This window comes from Falco naumanni, chromosome 5 (genome assembly GCF_017639655.2).
Source record: "Falco naumanni isolate bFalNau1 chromosome 5, bFalNau1.pat, whole genome shotgun sequence".
Classification (NCBI taxonomy): domain Eukaryota; kingdom Metazoa; phylum Chordata; class Aves; order Falconiformes; family Falconidae; genus Falco; species Falco naumanni.
In genome coordinates, this window is record NC_054058.1 from 27,918,300 (window position 1) to 27,941,044 (window position 22,745).

Here is a 22,745-nt window from a genome sequence, read left to right on the forward strand (position 1 = left end):
ACCAAAACCCTCCAAAAACCAAACAAACAAAAAAACCCCACACACAAACCCAACCAAAACAACACAAAAAACATCAACAAAAAAAAAAAAACAGAGGCATGAGTCTAGGTTTTGGGCAACGAAAAACTGACACAAGACTTTCCAGTGTAGAGCGATTACAACCATCACCTTTAAGAAGCTATGGCAAATTAGACTACCAGTTACAGACCAAGTGGAAAAAAATGCCTTCCAACTACCTGTACAGTTGCAGTTAATAATTTGACCTGTGCTTTTACCTCTGATCAGAGACTAAAGTTGTAGAAATATTCAGCCGACAACAATTTATGATGTGTTGACTATAAGTAACATATATATGCTTTTTACAGGCGAGGAAACAAGCAAATGTACACTGCATCCACTGTTTCCAAAATAAGGGGAATGAAAATGTCATTTCCTACTACTTAAATTTTCAAAGTTAATTTGAAGTAAAAAATCTAGCAAATAACCAAGCCTGAAAGGGACATTTACAAAAATAACTGTGCACTCAGGCTCAGCAGATCAGCTTATTGGTCTCAACATGGGCATCCAACATCGATGCTTTTTATTAACAAAAAAAACCCCAAACCCAACAATATATCCAATTTTAAACTTTATGCCAGTTAAGAAATTACATTATTTTTCACTAATAAAGTCAATAAATGCAACGAAGCATTTATCTCCACAGAGAAGAGAGCACATCTAGAGTCATCCACACAGGAGATACAGGTAGCAGCCAGAATTATTCCAAACTGCCAGACCCAGGAGCTTGTTCAGCATCTCCTGTTGCCCCTTTTCTCTAACAGTTACTCCCAAGGGAGAATAAAAAGGGGAGAGGGAGTCTCAGTTCTCTTTTTTGTTTGTTTGGGCTTTTGTTTTTTCTTAGGGTTTCAGCTTATCAGCTTGACAGCAATAAGCTGACTCAACAACCTTCTGAAAGCACGCATTCAGACAACACTGCCCCACTTATATGCATGAAATCTTTCGGGAAATGAACCCCCAAATGTCTGCATTTGGTCTGTATCCTGGTCCTGCTATTCCAGGAGTTTATTCTGAATTTTCCAAGCTTTCAACTGCAAGATCAGCCTGCACCTCCCAGGAGGGCCTGGATTCCTCCTGGGCTCCTTGCTGCTTGGCTAGAGGCACAAAGGGAACACCTATGCCCAAGGGAATTCCTCATCCCTCCCTTCACAGGCCTGTAAAAACCTCAAGGGAAGGTTAACACAGGTCTAAGCTTATGAGACACAGTCCTCATGCCGAGACAGAATGGTAGAAACACAGAAGCGGAGAAATAAAAACTGAAAACAAATCACTAAACTTTTTAGTACTGAACGGGTACTTTCTAATTCCCTATAAATGTTTCAGCAGTGAAAGTTTTGTTTTTATCTTAGATAATTAATATATCAGTATTAATCAGTAGTCATTACAACATATTTTCTACTGGAAAACAAACACCCTAAGGGAGGACTTTCTAAATACGATGAAGTCAAAATGAGGCACGATTCTCACACACATAACACTTACCACCATTTTTCCTGTTGTGTTATTGATACACATTTCACTGAAAAATGAGTGAATGTTCAAACAAAAAAAAATGTGACTTCAGAAGTCCAGTTCTTCCATGTGCACACCGCTCTTTTCCCTACACACTGAAGTGCAAAACATGAAGGCCAACATTCTCTAAAAACCACAGCATCACACAGCTCTGCCAGTTGATCTATTACTTTGTTCTGAAGAACCCGTTCTCAAAAATAACCTGAAGATTGTAAGTGGCTTGTTGTGAGCAGGATGCTATCCTAAACAAGACGTGAAACCAGGGTTGGAAGGTAAGTTCATCAATCGATTGTCTGAAATATTCTGTCTTCATCAGATCAATCTTAAATTGCTAGCTGAGGGTGGAGAATTATTCCCCTGTCTCCTTTAGAAGTGACAAATGAAAGCAATTTTCTGTGGTGGGAAAGGGAGAGAAGTTTTCATGTTTCATCAATACATGTCAATACAGTATTAATATAAACCTCTCTTTGAATACCTCCACAAGTAATCTCAAAGAATCAAAAAGTCATTTTTCTGTTACAAAAGGAATAGAGTGCACTTAGAAAAGATTGCCGATTAACTAGGTTTGGTATAGAAATCTATCTCCAATTAGCATGATGAAGTTCCTTTGCTATCCTAATTTATGAGTGTTATTCAGTATGGCACTTTTTTTTTTTTTAAGAGTAATGAAACAAAGTACAACTGAACAGTGGGATTCCTTTGGTCCATGCTCAGTATGATGCAGAAACTGTTGTGAAGGTCACACAGGCAAATAACTTCCTGCCATTAGTGTGTACCTGGAAAATTAGGAGAGGGTCTACAAAGGGAGATGGAGGGGGCGGGGGTTGTGTAGGGGGAGAATCCATCCACAAAGCAAAACAGAACTTCACAGGAACCAGTGAGAGTTTTAACTGAGCCCGATCTAAAGCCCCCTGCAGACAACGGCAGTCTTTCCAGACCCATCAGGAAGCCCTGGATTTTCCCTCAGCGTGACACGGCAGAACTCTGCTTGGCTTTGCAGGCAAGCTGAATGCCTAGTCCCTTGTTTGGCAAAGGCAGGGATGCTTTTGCAAAGGCTGCATTAACTTTTGAAGGGAGTACTATTCCTTCCTTCTCAGCCAGGGAGAAGGCTCAATTTTTGCAATGGAGACCCTTTCAAAGAGGGAGGAAAGGGTTATGCATGGGCACCCAGGATGATGAATCACAACACTTAAGTGTGAGAGCCACCCAGCAGTAGAGTTTTCCAGAAGCTAATTCAGTCATTATTATAGCCCAGAAGAATAGTGTAACTGATGACTACAAGCAAAATGACTGGTATTTCAGAATGCATACTGTTCCATCCCTTCTATCCTTCCCAAAGTCCCTCTTCTCTTCCCATCTCAATTGCCAATCCATTTTCCACAGTACTGCGCGTGTGCAGCACTGACTGCCATGAGCAAACATCACCCAGTACAATCAGTGAACTGTGCTGAATGCAGTGCATCTCAAAACAGCAGATACAACACAGCATCACGTGCGACGATAACTGTCATTCTTCATGTATTATTAGAGGAAGGAGATCTAAAAAGCCTGAAACACATTCCGTGCTTGCAGACAGCAGTCAAACAAGACTGGCCATTATGTCACTGAAAAGCTTAAAATTCAACAGTTCCTGCAAGAGCCCACTTACCAGCTATTCAAGGAGCCTGGCATGGACAGCCTACACCTGTTCCATTTCCTGCTGCTTTTGCAGAAGAAATCCATGCATCCCACATTCATAACTTCCAAGAAAAAGAAAAAATAAAAATCTGAAAGTCCAGCACCTCAGAGAGCCAGGCTAGGTAAGAAAAGAGAGGTGCTCAGTTTTTGAAGAAATCTTCTCCAGTTTCAACTCATCAGCCCCTTCCCCTGCCTCCCACCACAGTGTGTCAAACTGATTCAGGGAAATCTAAAGGAAGAAAAGAAGCATCAAAGGCCAGTTCTTGTAAAAGAAATGGTGCTTGTGAGCTGGTCAGCGTGAGTCTGCTGAAAGGATGTATGGTTAGGTGGGGAGGGTAATATGTGCACACACATGCACACAGACGTCAGACCCTTCCTTGGAAGTGGATTAGGTGGCAGATGGTGTCAGAACCTGAGCTGCTGTCAAGAGCAGAGTTCACACTGTTCTGCTCCCCTGCACTTAGAGGGGAAAGCAGCAAAGACAAGCCATAAAAAAAAAAAAAAAAAAAAAAAAAAAAGAGGCTCATAAATAGCTGACAATCAGCTTTGTCATTGGCAAGGAGCGGAACTACACCCCTTCACTTGCTCCCTTCTCCCCCCAGAGTCCTCGCAGGCAAAATCCTCTCTGAAACAGAGACAAAAGAGGAAACAAACACAGACATGCAATCTCCAAGCATGAAAAATACCAGAGGCTCAGATTTTCACAAGGAAACTAGAACCTGCTATTACCAACCCAAATATCAGAACCCAGGACAGCGAGGGGGAGGAGAAAACCCAGCTTAAGGTCTATTAAAAGCAAAGGGAAAGGGGGAGAAGAAGAAATTTAAAAAAGAAGAGAGAGAGAGAGAGAAAGAGAAGAAAAACCCACTGCCTTTGATTGCCAACACAATGATAATAAATAGGGGAAATAACATTTGAGAGGGACGTACCAGCTGAAAGCAGTCACAATGACTTTGTGCAGGCATCCCTGTTATTAATAATTATTACAGATAATAAGGGTTTTCAGGCTGAGCAAAGGATCTTTTTCAGTTCCTAAAACCTGATCTTTCCCTGTCCTGTCACCCACCTCCCCTTCTTCTCTCTCCTTCAAGCACCTGCTTTACATAGCTTTCATTGTATTATCATTATCTTCGTGGATAATTGATAGCTGAGCTCGACCAGCTGATGCTAAGAAAAGAACGACAAGGTGGTTAGACACACACCTACTATAAATAGACACACAACATGGCCAGCGTTTGCCAACATCTGATGACGTCTTCTCTCCTGGGTCCTAAAGTTAGCTAGTTTCTCAAAGTCAGGGAAGCAAAGGAGAGCGAGGTAAAATGCTTTCAATTAATTTTGCAGAGATTGAAGGGATAAAAATAAAAATACAAAACCCCACTCTTATGACATGCTAAAAATACTCACTTTATGAAACCTTCAGCATAGTTTGCAAAGCACAGTTTAAAAGCCTTTTTGGTTTTTTAGCAGCAACCATGAAGCTCAAAATATTTAGCTGGTGCTGGGATCTTTGCCGATAGGACTGAAAAGGGCCATGAGAAGATCTCTTTGCTAAGCACAGCGTGCAGACAGAGAATAAAGCAAAACTCACAACTGCAATAAGCCCCAAGGTATCTCCACAAAACATAAGTGCTCATGCTCAGGAGCTTGGAGGGCAAAGGCTGTCAGCCTGTGAGTGCAGGGAATCTCAGCAGCCTCTGCATGGCTGGCAGGAGGCACCAGCTGCCTGGGGCACTGAGTCAGCAGCAAAACCTCCAGCCTTCATTGCTGGCTGGTTCTTGACACTTCTGGGGCAACCTCCTGACCCGTCCTTGATTGGATACGCCAGAGGTAGGCTTCCAGCTGGAAAATCCTTAGTCTTACTTGGCTCATCACCAAAAGCTGGGGGAGGTACGCTACTCCAACATGCAGCTGCCTTTTGCCTACACCTTCTTGGTGACAGCCCTCTTGACTGCCCCTTCCAGTCCTGCAGTCCAGAAATTACCTTTGCACGATTCACCCAGGCTCCCCTGCACGCTCACCCCACGGCACAGCTCATCCTGCCTCCAGACTCAGCCTGCGGGGCACACAAAGAACAACCTGCCTTCCACAGCAACCCACCTCTCAGGAGCCAGGTGGTATTTTCCTCCTTTGACTGGGGGGGAAGTGCTGTTAGAAAGCTTCCTTGGAGCATTTCTGCCTCTGGCTGTGGAAGTCAGGCACAAGCACATGACACACTCAGTACATTTTGTCTTCCTTTTACAAAAAGCTACCCCAACATGGTATAGGCTCCAAAATTACCTGCTCCTGGATTAGGGCAAATGTTTAGCTCTTTGTCTTAGCCATTGTGTCCAGTTGGACTTAGTAGATCATATTGATTTTTTAAATTATTTTTTTCTAGCATAAAAATGCTTATTTCTGGAAACTTAGTGCCATCCCTCTACAAACACTAATACAGGCTGCTTCTATTTGACAAGTCTCACTCCCCAACAGCCAGCTAAGCTTCATCAGTACAAGTAAGGCAAGAAGCCATTTAAAATTCCTCCTGACTAAGGAAAGCAGCTGCAGCTGAGTATTTGCCCCAGCACACACTGAGACACAAGTGCTGGTTTTGTCCTCACAGTAGCTACCTCCCCTGTCAGAACTGATGAACTTGCACATACGCTCAAGTCTTCCTCATTTTCTTTCTTGGTGGTAATCTCACTCTGAAAGCCATTTTAGACTGCAAGAGTACAGCTATGTGAAAATAAACAACCATTTGTCCTAATTCTCATTCAAATATTGAGATGGAGAAAATCTGGCACTTCCAATATAAGAAGCCATTTGTCTCTCACAGTTTACCACAGCAGAGCTGTCATCACACACAGACAATGCCCAGTCATGACACAGGAGCAGTATCTCAGACCACAGGGAAGAGGAAAGAGAAGAGAACCTAAGTCAAGCCTCCACGCAGCTCTGTGACAGGCAGCAAGCACACAACAAGAACAGTGGTACAAAGCCACACAAGTTTGAGGAGTGGGAGGACTTTTTCTTAAAAAAGCTCCAAAGATCTACGTAAGGTGGAGGTTTTATCTTGAGAAACTTGTAGCTTGAAGCTACCAAGAAAAGCTGTGTCAGGAGCAAAAGAAAAAAAGCTCACTTCTATAAAATTGCTTACCTAGCCAGTGCTGGAGGGCAAGCACACTACAGGGGAAACAAAAAAAAAGCATTCAAACAGTTTTTCCTCTCACCAGCCAAAAAATACACACCAAAATGAAAGCTTCAAATATGAAGTATCCAAAACAAACAAGAGAATTTCCCAAAACAAGACTGCTGGTTCAACGCAAACCAGCAGCACTCAATTAAGATGATAGAGGTTTTACATGCAGCTGCACTAACACCAGTTGGGGACTGGCAAAACCCATTTAGACATGAAACGAAGCAGGTTCATTTTACAGTAGCAGAGGGCCAGGAATCAGCCAGGGAACAACTGACCTTCCATGTCTTTGTTACGCTTGCACAGAGTGGTTAACACCGCCAAAATAGTGGGAGGCAGTTTAGCAGGGATCAGTACCAGGAGTCTCAATAGATTATGCTATTATTTTGAGATTCTGTAAGAGAACAAATTAACCTTCTTTGTAACTCTTGGCTCATTTTAATAGACTTAATGGATGTCACAGGCTGGAAATACCATCTTACATTCCTTTAACTTCTGTACTGATTGTCCTCCTTACAATGAAAATTCACTATTTAGGTCTTGGGTGAGGAGCACGAGTTCTGTTATCCACACAATCAAGCCCCTCAGGTGTCTTGCTCATACACCCAGGACTGAAGCAATCACCACCCCAAGATAAAGAACACCTCTTCCAACAAGCTCAGACCAGCAGAAGCCATTGGAATTTTCCCACCTTTCCTTATAGCAGATGGCCCTGCACTTCCCCAAGATAATCTGGGAATTTTCATCCCCAGATTCCCACTCCTGCAGGGACCCAGGAGGCTGGCAATGTCTGACACATCTCTTGATAGCTCCATGTGGCACAGAAGAGTTTTTCAGATGTTGTGCTAAAGGGCTTAATCTTGCTACAGGGATATAAAAATTCCTTACAATTTGTGATATAAGAAGATTTAGACTTTTTTTCCCTACAAATCCAGACTGGGGAATTGTTTTATGGTTACCTGTGATCACAGGGACAGGATCTAAGGGCCAGCAGAGTCTCATCCAAAGCCTTTATTCCCCTCCCCCCCTTTTTTAAAAAAAAAAAAAAATCTCTATTGTTTTCCCCACCATCCTTTCAAAAATTTAAAGAAGGCCACACAAGCCTGCACACCTCACATGAAGGCATTTTTTTTCTGTAGATTATTCAAAGGTGTGCTGGATTTCCAGTCATTTTCAGCCCACCACTAAAATTCTGCACTTCAGATGCAGCTCTAGTATAACACCTTATTTTACTTTAGATAGGGCTGAACAGCCACAAGTTACTACTAATGCAGAATCCCAGTGCAGAATACAGAGAGAGAACAGGAGTGGAAGGTTTCCCAATGAAGGGGAAACGTAATTTCCCAATGAGAAGGTAAGGAACGCAGCAGTGATGCATTAGAACCTGCTCCTGATGGCGACAACTGCAGAAAAGTTTTCTGACTAGAGATCAGAAGGGGCAAGCTGAAACTAAGCCTGGGAAAGGGAAGCCTTGCTTAGAAACAGTCACACCAGTATTCAACTCCACACCAACAGCTCAGTCTACCAGACTCTGTCTGTCTGAAGACCCCCAAGGCCTCACCCCCTCTACCACTTACTCTGTTGACTCAGGTTTTGTACTACAAATGCTATAAATGAGAAATTTATGAAAGGTATGGTAGGCAAGAGGGCTTGAATGGCTGCAATATCCTCTAGAAGAATTCCTTCACGGTGCTTACAAACTGGAGCATGTATCTCTGTGACAGACTTTAGTTAGCCACAAGCGAGTGCCTAGGGTAGATATCAGTCTTCCTTAATATGCTGTTTTGCAGGCAGACCAGAACAAGGGAGAAATAATAATGCCACAGGCTACAGTCATGAATTCATTCAGAGTAGAAGATTCATTGAGGTCTGGCACAGAAGTGGTGGCATTTCTAGGCACATCACTGTTGCTGCAAGAGCAAATGTTACAGATTTGCAGGAGAAGCCCATACACCCCCCAGGTTTTGCCATCACTGGCTGGACAGCTGGAGCTAACGGGCATTTTCCTATAGTTCTGCCTGCCACAACTTGCCTTGGCTGCCCCAGGGCAGCCATAACAAGCAAAAGAGAATGACAACAGGCTCCCTCCCAAGATAGTCTGGGCATCGGTGACAGCACAAACTTTGAGCATTATAGGTTCACATACGGTATGGTTCATTCTGTCAGCCACTCAAGATAAACAGATCACATCTGTTTCTTGAGGACAGCATTAGCTCCTACCACCAAATGCAAGTCTTTAAAGTCAGTTCTTTGCACAGATTACTCAAAAACATGTATGCTATCCAGTCCTACATACACTAAGGGTATTCTATGAACAGCGGGAAGGCATTAGAAAGTGGAACTAAAATGTGCCCTGAACCTAAATTTATGTTGCAAACATATGGGCAGAAGCAGTATGGAGGGCATTTTTCTTGGCTTTTCAAGACAGGCAAACCCTGTAGCTGCAGAGATTCCATTTCCTTTGGGAAGCGCATTTGCGCCCTGGCTGCCTATTCCCATGGAGCTGGGGCTTTTTACAGGTTCAGAGGGAATACAAAGATAAGCTTATATGGGAGCTCACAGAAACATGCCTATCTGAGGAGCTCTTGATGGCACAATGCCAGTCAGACGACACAATGACTGGCACAGTGTCACCCTTGGCTTTTGTTGTTTTTTTTTTCTCCTTTCTCCTTTCCTGCACCCTCGCCCCCCCCCCCCTTTTTTTTTTTTGTCTTTTATAACTCTGTTCCTTTTTTCTGAGGTTTTTGATGTTAGCATCTCTCTCCAACTAACCTTGCCCTCCCCACCCCCTTTAAAATGAATTTTATGTCTCTCTAAAAACCTTTGCTTTCCTTCGGTAACAGGACATTTTCTCCTCCTTTCCCTGCTCCCACCTTTTGTATCCTACACACACACCTCTCTAATTTAGTATTCTTATTACACTCATTTTCTTTGCCTATCTTCTTTATTCTGCCTTCTCCATTAAACCTCCTCCTTCCCATTGCCTTACAAATCTTTCCCTTTCTTACCCAGTTCATTCTCTGCACTAACCATTCCCCCCTTTCCCCTTTTATCCTGTTCAGTTCCTACTCCCCCATTTCATTCCTACCCACACAGCATGCCCTGTACCTTCCTCCCCCCGCCCCAGTTTCAAACCTCCTCATTATACCTCATTTTCTAGAATTCTGTTCAGGTTCTTGTATCAGCCTTCACTAGGCTCAAATGATCCCTTCATGTTACTGCATATTTCCCCATCTCCTACCCTTTTCCTTTCCCTGTTCATTCCTCATCCACCCTCTTCCACTTTTAACTATGGTAGGATAGGTCCTCTTATTAACACCTATGAACTGTCAAAATTTTGGACATCAGTTTTTCCGATCAGGAATAAAGTCCCTGCATCTCCCTGTGTTATTTACATATCTATAAGCTACATACATGCCTCAGTCCTGCTAAATGCACACTTCTCCTGCCATTCATCCTCCATGTGCAATCCTAACCTAGGATGAACCATATAGTTTAACCTTGGATAGGCAATGCTCATGAAACCAGGCACATATTTTGTACACAACTCAAACAGCTCCTCTTTCTGGTGGGACAAGCTCACAACTTGCTATTTACTCCATGAATACCAAAATCAGCCCAGTTCTGGATTTCAGTAGCAGATTGATTAACAAACTCTTACAACCTTGCCAGCACAAGCTGGTGCATGTATACAAGCTGGTGTATGCTTACCCCAGGGTAAGCAGGGAATGCTGCCCTGTGCCCACTGCTCAGCAGTAACACGAGCTCTGATGGAGCCTACACCAACCACCAGATGCCAAAGGACAAACGCAATTCCTTCTGAGCATGAGATGGGGTTTTTTTCCCAGTAGACAGAAGGGCATAGTTATAATGAGTTATTGAAAAAAGAAAAGAAGAAAATGAGATCAGCAAACAAAATCCACTTAAGGAAGTCACTCAATCAACATCCCAGGGCTGGGGCTGATCGGGGAAACATTCAGTAGGACCTCCAATACAGAGCCTGGAGGTTGTGCAAAGATGGTTGTTTTCCATGCTATGCTGATCTAAACAAAAGCTATACTTAACTTCCTTCAAGCCTCCTCTCACTCCCAGAATCAAGTGACTACATGGTTTGGCATTTTAACTCCAAATGGAAAACCCACAATACCTGGCGAGAGATGTTGCTCTCAGCAGGAGAGCTGTCATCAAGCAGAGAACAAACACAAGCACCAAGTACCCAGGCTCTTGGAGCTACTACAGCACTGTAGGAACAAAACAAAAAACAAAAACAAAAAAAAAAGACAAGAAAAAAACACAAGGAAAAAAAGAAAAGAAAAAACCAGCCAAACAACACTGATGTTTTCTGCTGAAAGAACAAGCTTACACATACATTTATCCCCTCTGATTTTAAGATGGGATGGTCTGAAAGCCAAAGAAAAAAAGCTGCTTTCCAGGCTTCCTCAGATCTGGGAGCAGAAGAATGGCCCCTAGGACCTCCCCAAGTGCAGTGACAACTAGATATCATATCCACAAGCCGTAACTAATACCCCTTCTGCACTTCCCACTCAGCTTCTAGGGTCTCTCCATCTCCCACTCCTCTCCTTCCAACCACACAGAGAGGGAACATAACTCAGGATCATCTGTAAAATACTCTGCCTTGCAACTTGAAGACCTAGCTAAAGTAGCATGGGGAAATTGTGCTCTGCCTTTAGTGCCAGTCACACAGAAACGTCCTTCTGTGATTCAGCAAATGACCTGATGATGATGCCGCTGCAGCTGGGAAAAGGTCTTTTTAATCCAAAATGTTGGGGCCTTGTGCTAAACCATTTCATCGTCACACACACACCCCCAATCCTTGAGGTGCTTCTGCTGCTAGCCAGTTGCTATAGGAACCCTAATCTTTATCTGATCTGCTTGTTAAATAAACTGGCATCAGTATTCTGCTTTATGGACTGCTTAGTCCAGTCCTTCTCCTTCCTTTAACCTTCCCTCCCCAAAAGAGATCAAAAAGATGACAATATGTTTCACAACCCTCTTTTCCTCCTCTGTCTCCTCTTCTCCACAGCTCCAAGCTTTTCAAGTCCAAAATCCAAAATTTGACCAAAGCAACCACTATGGCAAATAGCATCCTGGCTTGTATCCAAAACTGCGGCCAGCAGGATAAGGGAGGCAATCACCCCCCCTGTACTCGGTAGTGCTGAGGCCACATCGCCAATACTGCGTCCAGTTCTGGGCCCCTCACTACAAGACAGACACTGAGGTGCTGGAGTGTGTCCAGAGAAGGGCAATGGAGCTGGTAAGAGGTGTCCAGAGCACAAGGCTTACACAGAGCAGCTGAGGGAACTGGGGTTGTTTAGCCTGAAGAGAAGGAGGCTGAGGGGAGACCTTACTGCTCTCTACAGCTACCTGAAAGGAGGTTGTAGGCAGGTGGGAGTCTGTCTCCTCCCCAGGGTAACAAGCAATGAATGACCTCAAGTTGCACCAGGGGAGGTTTATATTGGATATTAGGAAAAATTTCGTCACTGAAAGGGTGGTCAAACATCGGAACAGGCTGCCCAAGGAGGTGGTTGAGTCACCATCCCTGGAAATGTTTTAAAAAACACCTAGATGTGCAGTCTTGGGGACATGGTTTAGGAGTGGACTTGGCAGTCCTGGGTTAACAGTTGGACTTGATGATCTCAAAGGTGTTTTCCAAAGTAAATGGTTCTGTGATTCAGAGGGCTGTGTTAATCCTGTGTCTTTTATGGATTAAGCAGATAGGAGAGGAAGCAGAGCCTAGACAGACAGCAACAGGTAGGGCAACACAGCTTGAGAACCAAACACTATAAGGACAAAAGACACCCAGTTATTTTAGATGAAAACTTTCCAACACTTTCCATGACATCTTCCACCTCCAGCAGTTCCCAACGTCAGCCTTGTCCTACCTCACCGCACTTAAGCAATGCAATTTTAATGCTGTTAGCAAGGGGACAGCCCTGAAAAGATATTTCAGAGCTGGAAGTGGAAAGCAAAGCAAGCTAAACAAACAAAAAACACCAAGACGACAAGGTGTCTGCAGTGACCTAGAGCTTTTTAAAATTAAGCCCTTTTTTTTCCCCCCTTCTATGGACCAGAGATCTAGGCCAGAATTATGTAGGCCGCAAGCAAACCTTTCAGCTGATCTGAAGCCAGTCCTTAGAAGGTGATAATTCCCACACTCAGAGGCACCTCACCCTCATCCCCAGCCAAGTATTTGTGTGAAAAAAACAGACAAAGAACTGAAGTGGGAAGGGATGCTGGGTGAAGGAATAAAGCTGTCTGGCTTTGTGTGCACACGCAATAGTCTAACCGTGCTTCCCATCTCAGCAGGCACACACATGCTAAATACAGAGATTCTGAATCTGCTCTTTCCCTCCTAACATTTTCTAGTGCAACAAATATCATGCAGAGAAAGAGCGATCCCATCTTATTCATACCCATGGAAGAAAAGACCTAGAAAATTAAGTGTCAAGATGGGAAAGAAAAGGCAGAAGGGGAAACTCAAGAGGCTGAATTCCCACTGCATGCAACAATGAAGCAGGCTAGGAAAACTGGTAATCATTCATTCACACCACAACAGAAAAACCTCACACCATAGCAGCGGCATCAGTTTCAGGATCATTTCAGCATACCCCAGGATCTTCAGCAGCTGTTCACTGGCATGTGAATCGTGGTCCTCACAGAAGACTTTGCAATGCTCAGCCTGCCTCCAGAGGCTAAGGGGACAGCTCTGAAAACAGCTGGACCACTGATTTCCAACTAATTCAAGACTTGGGCTGACCTGTGTTTAGCTGAAAGATCCAGCAGCTCCGGCAGGCGAGTCCCAGAGAATCAACTTCTGTTACAGTGTTTTACAATCGGTTTCCCTATTGCTATGCTCCACACTTAGGTCCCCTGCTTGTCTAGCATGCATGGATGCTCTTACATCTCTCTTGAGCAGGACTGCAGCTAGGCTTCCCCCCACTCTTGTAGAAATATACCTTCTTAAATTAGCAGCCCTTTAATTTCAGTTCAGAGTTCAGGCATAATTCAGGTGAAGACTCAAATATCCAACTCTGCAAATGCAAACTTTACCCACACTAGTCCATACTCTGCCATACTGTAATCTCTTAGGATCTGGACCCTCTTGACATTCCTGCTACTCCTCACTCCCAGAAGGGTTGGAAACAGCACTCAAGCAGCCCTCTCTGGTGATATGTATGCATGTGTGGTCAGGCCCACAAATAGAAGAGACAAGTGAATAAAATGACATTAAGTAAATGTTCACCTAAGGCTCATTCATATTCTGGATGAAGACATTGCAAATGCCTACTTTAAAGGAATCTGTCCTCTGTTAGAAATCTCTTTTCCTTTATAAACATGGTCCTTGTTCTTCAGGAAAGTAATTTTTAAATTCAACCTAAGTTTCCTCTCCCCCTCTACTTTGCTTTTCCCATTTATCCTCAAGGGCTGCATTTTTGAAGAAGTGCACACAGGAATCCCAAGTGGCTTTGCTATCCCCTTTTTATAATGTATATTCTAGGCTGACAGAGCGCACAAACCAGCAGTAAAACATTGTGGGGGTTATTTCTTCTGCTTCAATCCCCACAAGCCTCCCACCTCCGGTTTTGCCCACAGATTCGGAGCTGAACAACCTTAAAAAGAAACTCAGTTAAAACAATCAAGCTTCCTCTGCATGTCTATCTGAACAGAAAGAGGTGGCCAGGGGCTAAGGGGAAAACTGTGCAGGATTTATTCAGTAAGCATTAATCATTTGCTGTTTATTTGAAATTAGACTTCCAGTCACTCAGAAGGTTTTCATGCTCTATTTTCAGAAACTGCGCGAGGTAAGCACCATAATGAAATAGTTGGGCATTGCAAAGAGCTTGAGGGTTTCTTCATGAGAGATTGGCACAGCAGTTTTCATTGCTTTCCCCTCCACAGCTCAGCCTATGCAAAATTTTCACAGGGTCCTCCTCAGTTTATGAATCCCTGCTACACTAAGACTTCTCTGCCACCACCCCCGCTCCCTCAGTGACTCAGGCTTATTAAGATAACTTCTTCTTTTTCTAGTTCCTCACCTCCAACACACTCAATGCATTAAGCCACATACTCCTGCACACATGTAAAATCTTCCCCCAACCACCCTCCTCTCTCATCCAACTTTCCTCCCACAGTTCTTGCACTCCCCCATCCTGGGATGACAGAGCCAGTCAAAACCCACCCAAACGAGCTCAACCTTTACTTACACTCCTGGCTGCTCTCAGGCAGCTCATTGTGAGCTGGTGCTAGTAGACACCAGGACAAACAGGTCTGGGGCAGGAGTACGGATCTCTTCTTCCACCAGCACAGCTTTCGGTAAAGTCAAGACTTGTCACACACAGAAGACCAGCCATGACCAGGCACATGGCAGGGAGAGGCCACGGTGCTGCAGCTAAGTGTATATACATAGGAGGTCTGAGTATGACCCATAGGGTGTGTGCAGACCACAAGCACAGTGTGCTATGGACTGATCTTGGAACCTACTGGCTCCTTGGTACAGTGAAGCTTTGTCCCATACAAGGACACAGATTTGTATATCGCTATTTACCCCTGCTTTAAGAGGCTTCAGGCAACAAACGCTTCCAATCAGATTTTAGGAACAGCAGGTACCCCAATTTCCCACCAGACTATGGACAAGCAGTGGTGCTTGGGTGGTCACTGCAGGCATAATGGGTGGCTGAGGTAAGACAACAAAAGAGTCGTTCCAGCCCTGGGTCCCACTGCCTGTGCTGGCAGTAGAAGGACCATGAACTGCAAAGAAACAATGGCACTGAAGGGGAAAACGGGCTTTTGCCAAAGCTGCGGATTTGCTCAGATTGACATCTCTGCACACAGGCTCACGCTTGCTTTTGTTCCTGGTTTTCCATCCAGCAACAGGTGGGGAGGAGTGGGATGTACATGCAGAAGGAGGACAGGGCAGGAGCAGAGAACATGTTCCTGACATGCAGGGATAGGTGTAGGGAGAGTTGTCTGCCTGGATCAGAAAGAGACTGAGAAGGCAAGTGACCCATGGCTCAGCAGGCCCCTTAGGTAGGAATGGGGACAGGCTTCTAATTCTGGCAGCGTCAGGTGGGAGTAGGGAAGAGGCTGAGGAGAAGGCTGAAGCAGAGGTGTACAGATCAGATTTAAAGAGGGATTCTGCATCCTTTGTACCAAATGCAGTCACTCTTAAAATAATCTTCTGTCATACTTCTGTACTGATTAAGAGACGGTGTTCACTTTTGATGCATACTTGTGTGCATCTTCATTTCATAACCACTAGCAAAAAGCTGGAAACACCTGGAGTGCAGCAAACTGTTTCACTTTGTGCCAACAGTTTTTTGCTGTTCACCTGATCTGTGCAGCTGAATGTTTAAGTGGTGCATGTCAAATAAAGGTCTTCCTTGAGCAAAGGCTTCCAGGTCTAACCAATTTGTGATTTGCATAAGCAAGTGACCCTGCTGGAGTCCTAGGAAAGAATTTGAACTGTAGCCCATCTCGAGTGAAAGATCCTTCATTAATTGCACTGCAGCCTTTCCAACGACCTTCTCCAGTTGAACAGGTTTCTTATTTGCCCTGCATTACTCTGCTTTCTGAATAACAGGAGTCGGATTCATTTTGTTCCTCACTCAGAGGCAGGCACACAGCATTTATCTTCTCAGTGTCCAAACGAGACATAAACATCACACATGTCTGTAAGCATCGCACATAAAACACCAGAGGGAACAGAGCTAGGGAGACATAAGAGAAAGGTTGCCCTCTTCACCTCTTCAGGATTTTTATTGGGTTGCATATTCCATACTCTGGGAAGTTGCTGGATTACTTTGTTCAGAGGTGCTTAATCACTATAATTATAGGTCCTGGTAACTGTACAGAAAAAAATTCATGTTCACCATTCAGAGAACAGCTAAGACATCAGCAGTGACAGAGAGGCAGCAGCTAATTCAAGACACCTCATCTTTGAGCCTGAAGATATCATTCCTGCTGGAGGAGATACTGACATCTGGACACATACCAACCTAGGCCTCTGTGATGAGCTGCCAATAAGTGCTTCAGCTCCTGTTAATTATGGTGGTGTTTCTACAATGATGAGATGACTTCTCTGTGGAGATGAGCTCTCATCAGGAAATTGGTTCTATTGCAATTAACATCTTTGAATATCCAAATTTAACATCCTCCTTGAGCCTTCTCCCTTATTTCAGGAAGTTTGTTATCAATCAAGTCTTGAAATAGAGCTGGAGATCTGGGATTCAGAGAGGGGGAGGAGTTCTGTGTTTGGGGGCAGGAGGGTTAAGTACACAACAGCTTCAAAATCAGCTAGCTGATGGCTCCAGCAGCATTTCAACCTCCCATCCCTATATGCATTATTTCCAAGAAAGCTGCTATCGTCATCATCATCACCACTATTGAAAGTCAGAATAGGTGACACATGCATTCCCTCGCTCAGTCCGGTCTTCAGGTTCAGCTATAGAGCAGGATCTGAGACACAGACAACTAAGACACACAGACATCACCTCGAGAGCAATTAATACAGCATGCCATACAACACACTCCTCCCCCTCCCAAAACACAGACTCAGTTTTCTCTTTCTAGGGCTCTCTGTCACTCTCTCAAGTCCCCACCTACAGCAGCTCTTCACAGAGATGAAGGGAGCACAAGCAGATGCCAATGGAGAAAACAAACCAGCAATACATCTTGCTGGTCCTTGTACCACATTGCATCTGAAACATCCAGTACTTCCAGCAGCAGCCCTGCCATAACCTAACTCACAGGAAGAGGACAAATAAGGATTTTCAACAGACATACTTTCTGGGATGAAGGAAAACAGGTTGAAGGCACACTTGAAGAAAAGCATACAGACCTAGTCAACAAGATTTTCCTCATTTTGTGCAAGAAATCTGAACACTAGATGCACTTACTTGATATCACTACCAACAACTGAGAGTAAAAGCAGCCATACACAGAAAGGATCTAGCAAATACTTCACTGCTAGCTATTAAAATTTAAAATTACACTGCCAATGCCATCAGAACACTAATTTCTATGGCTCTTAGGTCATAAACATGAAATGGGATTTTTTTTTTAAACTAGTATGACAGAGACCCACAACAACTTTTGCTGCACTATATTGTTATATAAAATCTGATTTCCTGGTAGATGGTATTAGATCTTCCCCAACTTTAAAAACCCAGCCACCATGGAGTGCTTATTTACTTAGCTAGCCAAATCACTTCAGCAGAAAGGCTACCTTTGGTGAAATGAAAATAAAACTTAATACCACTTTAGGTTCTACGCTGCCATCTCCTGTCATAAATGTCAAAAAAAAAAAGCAGAAAAAATAATACAGTGAAACTTGAAAAATAAGTACAAAAGGAACACGAGTAAAGTACACAGTCTGGGAACACAGCTACAGCTGCTCGTACAGTCATCTACATAGACTCGAAAAATCAAGAAAATATGCTTCAGAATCACAGCTGGGCAGTAGAGTCCTGTGCAGTAACAGCAGGAATCACTGGGAGTCAGCCTGTTCCAATGGATACCAAATCAGACATGATAAGAGCACAAGACTGAATAAACTAGTCCTATAGGCTTTAGTACCGAGTCAATCTTTGTTTTCAATGGTGGATGCTGCTGAGACAGGAAAAGACTCAGATAAAGGCCTGTTCAAAGAAGTCTAAGAGGTAGAATAAGAGAAGTGGGAACTAGTGAGCTAATGGGTTAAAAAAAACACTGGACAGCATGAGGCATTAGTAACTGAGAAAACAGGGCAGAGGGGGCTTGTGATGTTCAGCACCCGCCTGTGAATGAGCCCTCGGGCAACAAAAGAGCAGGGCTGTACCTTTCAATGGAGCAGGTGAGAGAAGACGAAGAAATTATCAACTAAACACTTACGAAGAATTACACCCAATATTATGATTCATTGGTGAATGTCAGGAACTAATAATTGGGGTTCCCTTGACCAAAATTATTCCCTATTTAGTACCCTCTGTGCAGCAGCAGTTGCACACTCCTCACCCTGTCTTCCAAATCACTGTGGTTTGTCTACATTCACAGTGAAAAACATCCCAATGGTGAGGAGGTAGAGATAAAAATTGAGGCTTTCTGAAACTACCAATTCTGGCGCTCTCCAAACCAGACTCATTTCAACAAAAGGAGGGTAACAGGAGAGCCAACTCTAGAGCATCCCATCAGAATTCCACCCACTGGTGGGAACCAAGTGGGGAATAGCCATCAGATGACATGATCATGTCATCAGACATGAGCACTCGACCTATCCACACAGGGGCAGGCACAGAGGAAAGGTTGCTCCAGCGCACCGACAGCCTGACGGCAGCCCAGCCTCCTGCGCATGCTGCCAGCGGCTTGGCTGCAGAGCGCACCTGCCATGTTCAGAACATCACGCCCTAACTGCAGGGGAAAGGAGCACTGCAGAGATCAGAAGCATTAAGCAAACTTCATTCTCAGGGCAGGTCAAATTCGGGTTCTCTCACCCTTGACAAAACCCTTCTAAGATTTTTTGCACCTCAAGGCATAAATTCACAAGAGGTTATTAAAAGCGTAACATTATTCGGAATCTGCAAAGTCCTCTGTCACACCCCACCACTTCTAGTGTTCCACACCATACATCTAAAGCCACTTAGTGGCTTGGTGACATTTAAAGAGAAAATTCCTCTTTAGCTCCCCACTCAAACTGCCATAAGAGAAACCAACAGGGTGAAGCCTTCACCCTTAAAGAACATCTTTGTTTCTCTACTATGTAAGCTCTGTTATTGTACACGTTGGACAATATGCCAACACGCACAATATGCTGACAATTTGGACCATGTAGATGGACCACAAAGATGTTCATGACAACTTGGACCAAACAGACATATACACACAAGCATATATAGAAGTTTCCAACCTCCGTGTGTTCCAAGGATGCTTGTCTTTCCACCGGTCCCACATCCCTGAAGTTCTGTGGGCTCCTGCACTCCTGCCCCCAGCACGTGGTGCCCGTCTTTCTTGCCAGCTGTAGGAGCTGCCTGGCACAATGGCAGGAAAGCTGTAGACCCAAGGAGGCTTGAGGAGTGCCCTGTGACTGCCCAGGGGTACTCAAGTGAGAAAAAGATGGAGAGGGGGAAGAGGTGGTTCCTGAGATGTCACTGGAACCAGTCGTAGCAGTAGGCTTCACTTCCCTTCCCATTTTTTTTTATTTAGGTCAAAACATGAGTAGTTACTTACAAAGGGGGGGGGGGGGGGGGGGGGGGAGGGGCGGGAACCAACCAACTTCCTTGGCTTATTTTTTCCATGGAGGATCTGACAATGTTTGAACATCAGGACAGCAAGTAAAAACAGAGCAAGCAAAACTCATAGAATCTCCAGATCCTCCCAGAATCTTACTTCAAACAAACAGACCATAGGCATCAAGAGTTCAAGCAGAAAATAAAGGAGCCTTTGCCTCAAACAGATGACAACCACTGTAACTTTGCTAAAAGCTCTAAGCGTTGTAGCCTTTCATAATCAGTAACAATGTCAGGCAAAGCACATAACACTTACCTTTGTAATACCATATAACAATAATACACTACCACAGTTGGTTGGTACATCTTTACACAAGTAGGAAGAAGCTACTCTATTCATCTCAGAAACATTATGAGCTTTGCTTACAGCCACACAAAAAGTCAGAGTGGGCTCAGTAATAAATGTACTTAATTTACAGCGCGCAGCAATAGTCCATCCCATTCTAATGGCAACTCTTCTGCTTTTTGCCAATATGTTCTTTCTATTGGGAATCTGGATGGCTGTTTAGCTGCATCATTTGCTATTTTGTGTCGCACATCATCACCTCTTCTCTGCTGGTTTTTCCAGCGTTACAACTGAGGATTATCCCTTTGGGCTGATCAGCCTTTTTCCAAAACAGTAACACTGTGAAATATGGGAAGAAGGTATAAAAAATCTGGAGAGAAAAACCTTTCATAGATGTCTGCCATCTCTTTAATCTTTCCATTCCCTAAATGTACACTTCCCCTTAACACCTGCTAACCTCCTACCCAAATTGGCTGAGCTGCAGTGCACACAGAAACAAGTCTCCTCCTCACAAGGTGGTCAACAGCATCCCACTTCTGCAGCTCGCCCTGGCTTCGGTGCCCAAGGGGCAATAACAAGCCTCCACAGCCTCAACTCTGAAGCCCAGCTCCAAAGGCCACTAAGCCAGCTCAGCCAGGTAGCAGTTCAGTCTTTCTCCTTCCTGGGACATCTCACCACCCATGTTTTTCTGGCATCTGTGCCTAGCAGATGAAGGGACTCACTAACCTGGGCTTCCGTTGCTGACCTTCACCTTGGGTAACTTCACCTTGAATAACTGCTGCCTCTGCTATAAGCCACCAAACCCAGGACACTGGGCACGATACTGCTAAAGAAGCACCTTCAATTTAGAGTGATCTCATCACTACTACTACTTTTAACACTTGCTATCATTTCTGCATGGAGATAAATAAATCCTCATCTTCTCTCAGAGACTGAGAGACTCTTCTGAAATATTTCCATTCAGCATTTTTTCCAAACAGCTTCTTTAAAATGTCTTTTTTTAAAACCAAAGCTGACTCACCCTCTAATGCAAGATAGTCTGACTCACATTTAACACTTCGATCTCCATAGCCCATTTTTGTCACCAACTGACTTAGCTATATCCTTGTACTACATGTAAGGGGAAAGAAAGGAAAATGTACTTTAAACTTCCATTCAGATCCAGACCATTGAGAAATACTTGGGATAAATCTGCAGAGAAAGGAAATTTGTTTCAGTACCCAGAGATCTATTACAAATTAGAACAGAAATGAATTTTTTCAGCAAGAGACAGATTTGCACTTTCATGTTCCCAGATTCAGATGAAAAGGGGGCTCCACACAAGAGATATTTTGCTACAGGGGTTTCTTTTTCTCATTTAGCTTCATCAAAATCCTCATGATAAAACTGAATGGCACCACTTCAGAAATATAATAACAATCCAGAAGTAATTTCCCATTTACACATAACTTGCAGTAGAATTTATTCCTTAATACTGCTAAAGTACCTAAAAGAGGCGAGCTTTAAAAAGTGAGGCTCAAATGTAGGTCAGGTAAACTGTGACCACTTCACCCATGGGAAGTCCCCAGTTCAAACAGCAAGGGCAGTGTCAATATCCCCGTTAGAGCCACACAAGCCTGGGCCAGGGCAGGCTGCTGTGAGACAGATCCAATTAAACCGTCTGCAGCCATTCTCCAGAAGAATCCAAGAACCTGGGGAGTAGATCTTATTGACATTAACAGGTTCCAGGAGATTGCCTGCCTTTAGCTTTCTTTGAAAGATCTCCAGCCTCAGAGCCTGGCCTTCACCTTGCTGTAGAGATCACTAATAAAACCAAAAGCAAGGTCTTTGACTGCTTGGGAGCAAACTGTTACCTCCTGCACACAGGCTGCTGGGTAAGCTACAAGTGATAACAGACTTCAGTCCCAACTAAAGTGAAATGGATATAAACTCAATCTAGAATTTAATAAGGTGCTTACCATGTTTGGGTGGGATTTTTTAATCATCTTCTTGACTAAATAGGTCAAAAAGGAGGTAAGAGACTGGGGGAGAAGGGAGAGATTTTGATGTAGGAAATTGATTTTAAGCAATAAGAAGATGAAACAGGTTTGGCTTATGGCCATGTTTTGGAAAGCAGGGTATGGGGGCCTCAAGACACCCATATAAATTCATACAAGAAAGTATTCTTGCTCACAATTCTTACCTAGATACAAACAAAGAAAAGTTCCCCTTGCTTCACGTGCTTCCTCTGTGCTCTGGAAGGTGTTAGCACCCAGACCCACTGCACCCACATGTCTCTGAGTTCAGTCTGTGTTTAACTTCTTGTGAGATCAAAGACCCGCACTTTCAGTAGACACTTTTGCAGGCCAAGCAGGCAGGACTGGTCCCTAGAAAACCCTCTGCCTGGGGGCAGAAGCACTGCTGGTGCCCGTCCCTGCAGTTTCTGAGCTCTGCACAGGCAAGGCAACTTTGAGAGAAGCTATGCCAGCCTACAAACGTATTTCACACCCCATTTGAAAGGAGCAACAGCCTTATCCTGTTCCTCACCCACAGTGGAGGCACATCATAAGCACTCCTGTCACAGGGGCCACCTCCATCACCAGCCCCAGCAGCACAGCAAGCACTTGGTAGAGAGCCAGGCTCAGTTCTTCGCCGGTATGAGGTAGCCAAAGGTCCAGCTTCTCATATGCCTCCACAGTTTGTCAGCTGCATGTGATCGTTCATGAATAATGTTCTCCCCCCCAACTCAGGGGCACATACCCATGCCTTCTCACTGACT

At 44.1% G+C, this 22,745-nt stretch overlaps 1 protein-coding gene across 7 annotated transcripts in view; it reads right to left on the reverse strand.

The window, feature by feature from the left end:
• DGKI (diacylglycerol kinase iota) overlaps window positions 1–22,745 on the reverse strand; it is a 228,073-nt gene that overhangs the window by 184,404 nt on the left and 20,924 nt on the right. For 2 of the 7 annotated variants that reach the window (XM_040596413.1, XM_040596411.1), the window contains exon 1: window positions 3,218–3,538. The exons of the other annotated variants lie outside the window; for them this stretch is intronic. In XM_040596413.1, coding sequence (XP_040452347.1) covers window positions 3,218–3,306 — 89 coding nt within the window. In that variant the 5' untranslated portion in view covers window positions 3,307–3,538. Of the gene's footprint in view, window positions 1–3,217; window positions 3,539–22,745 lie in introns of those variants that run through there. 7 annotated transcript variants of the gene reach the window in all.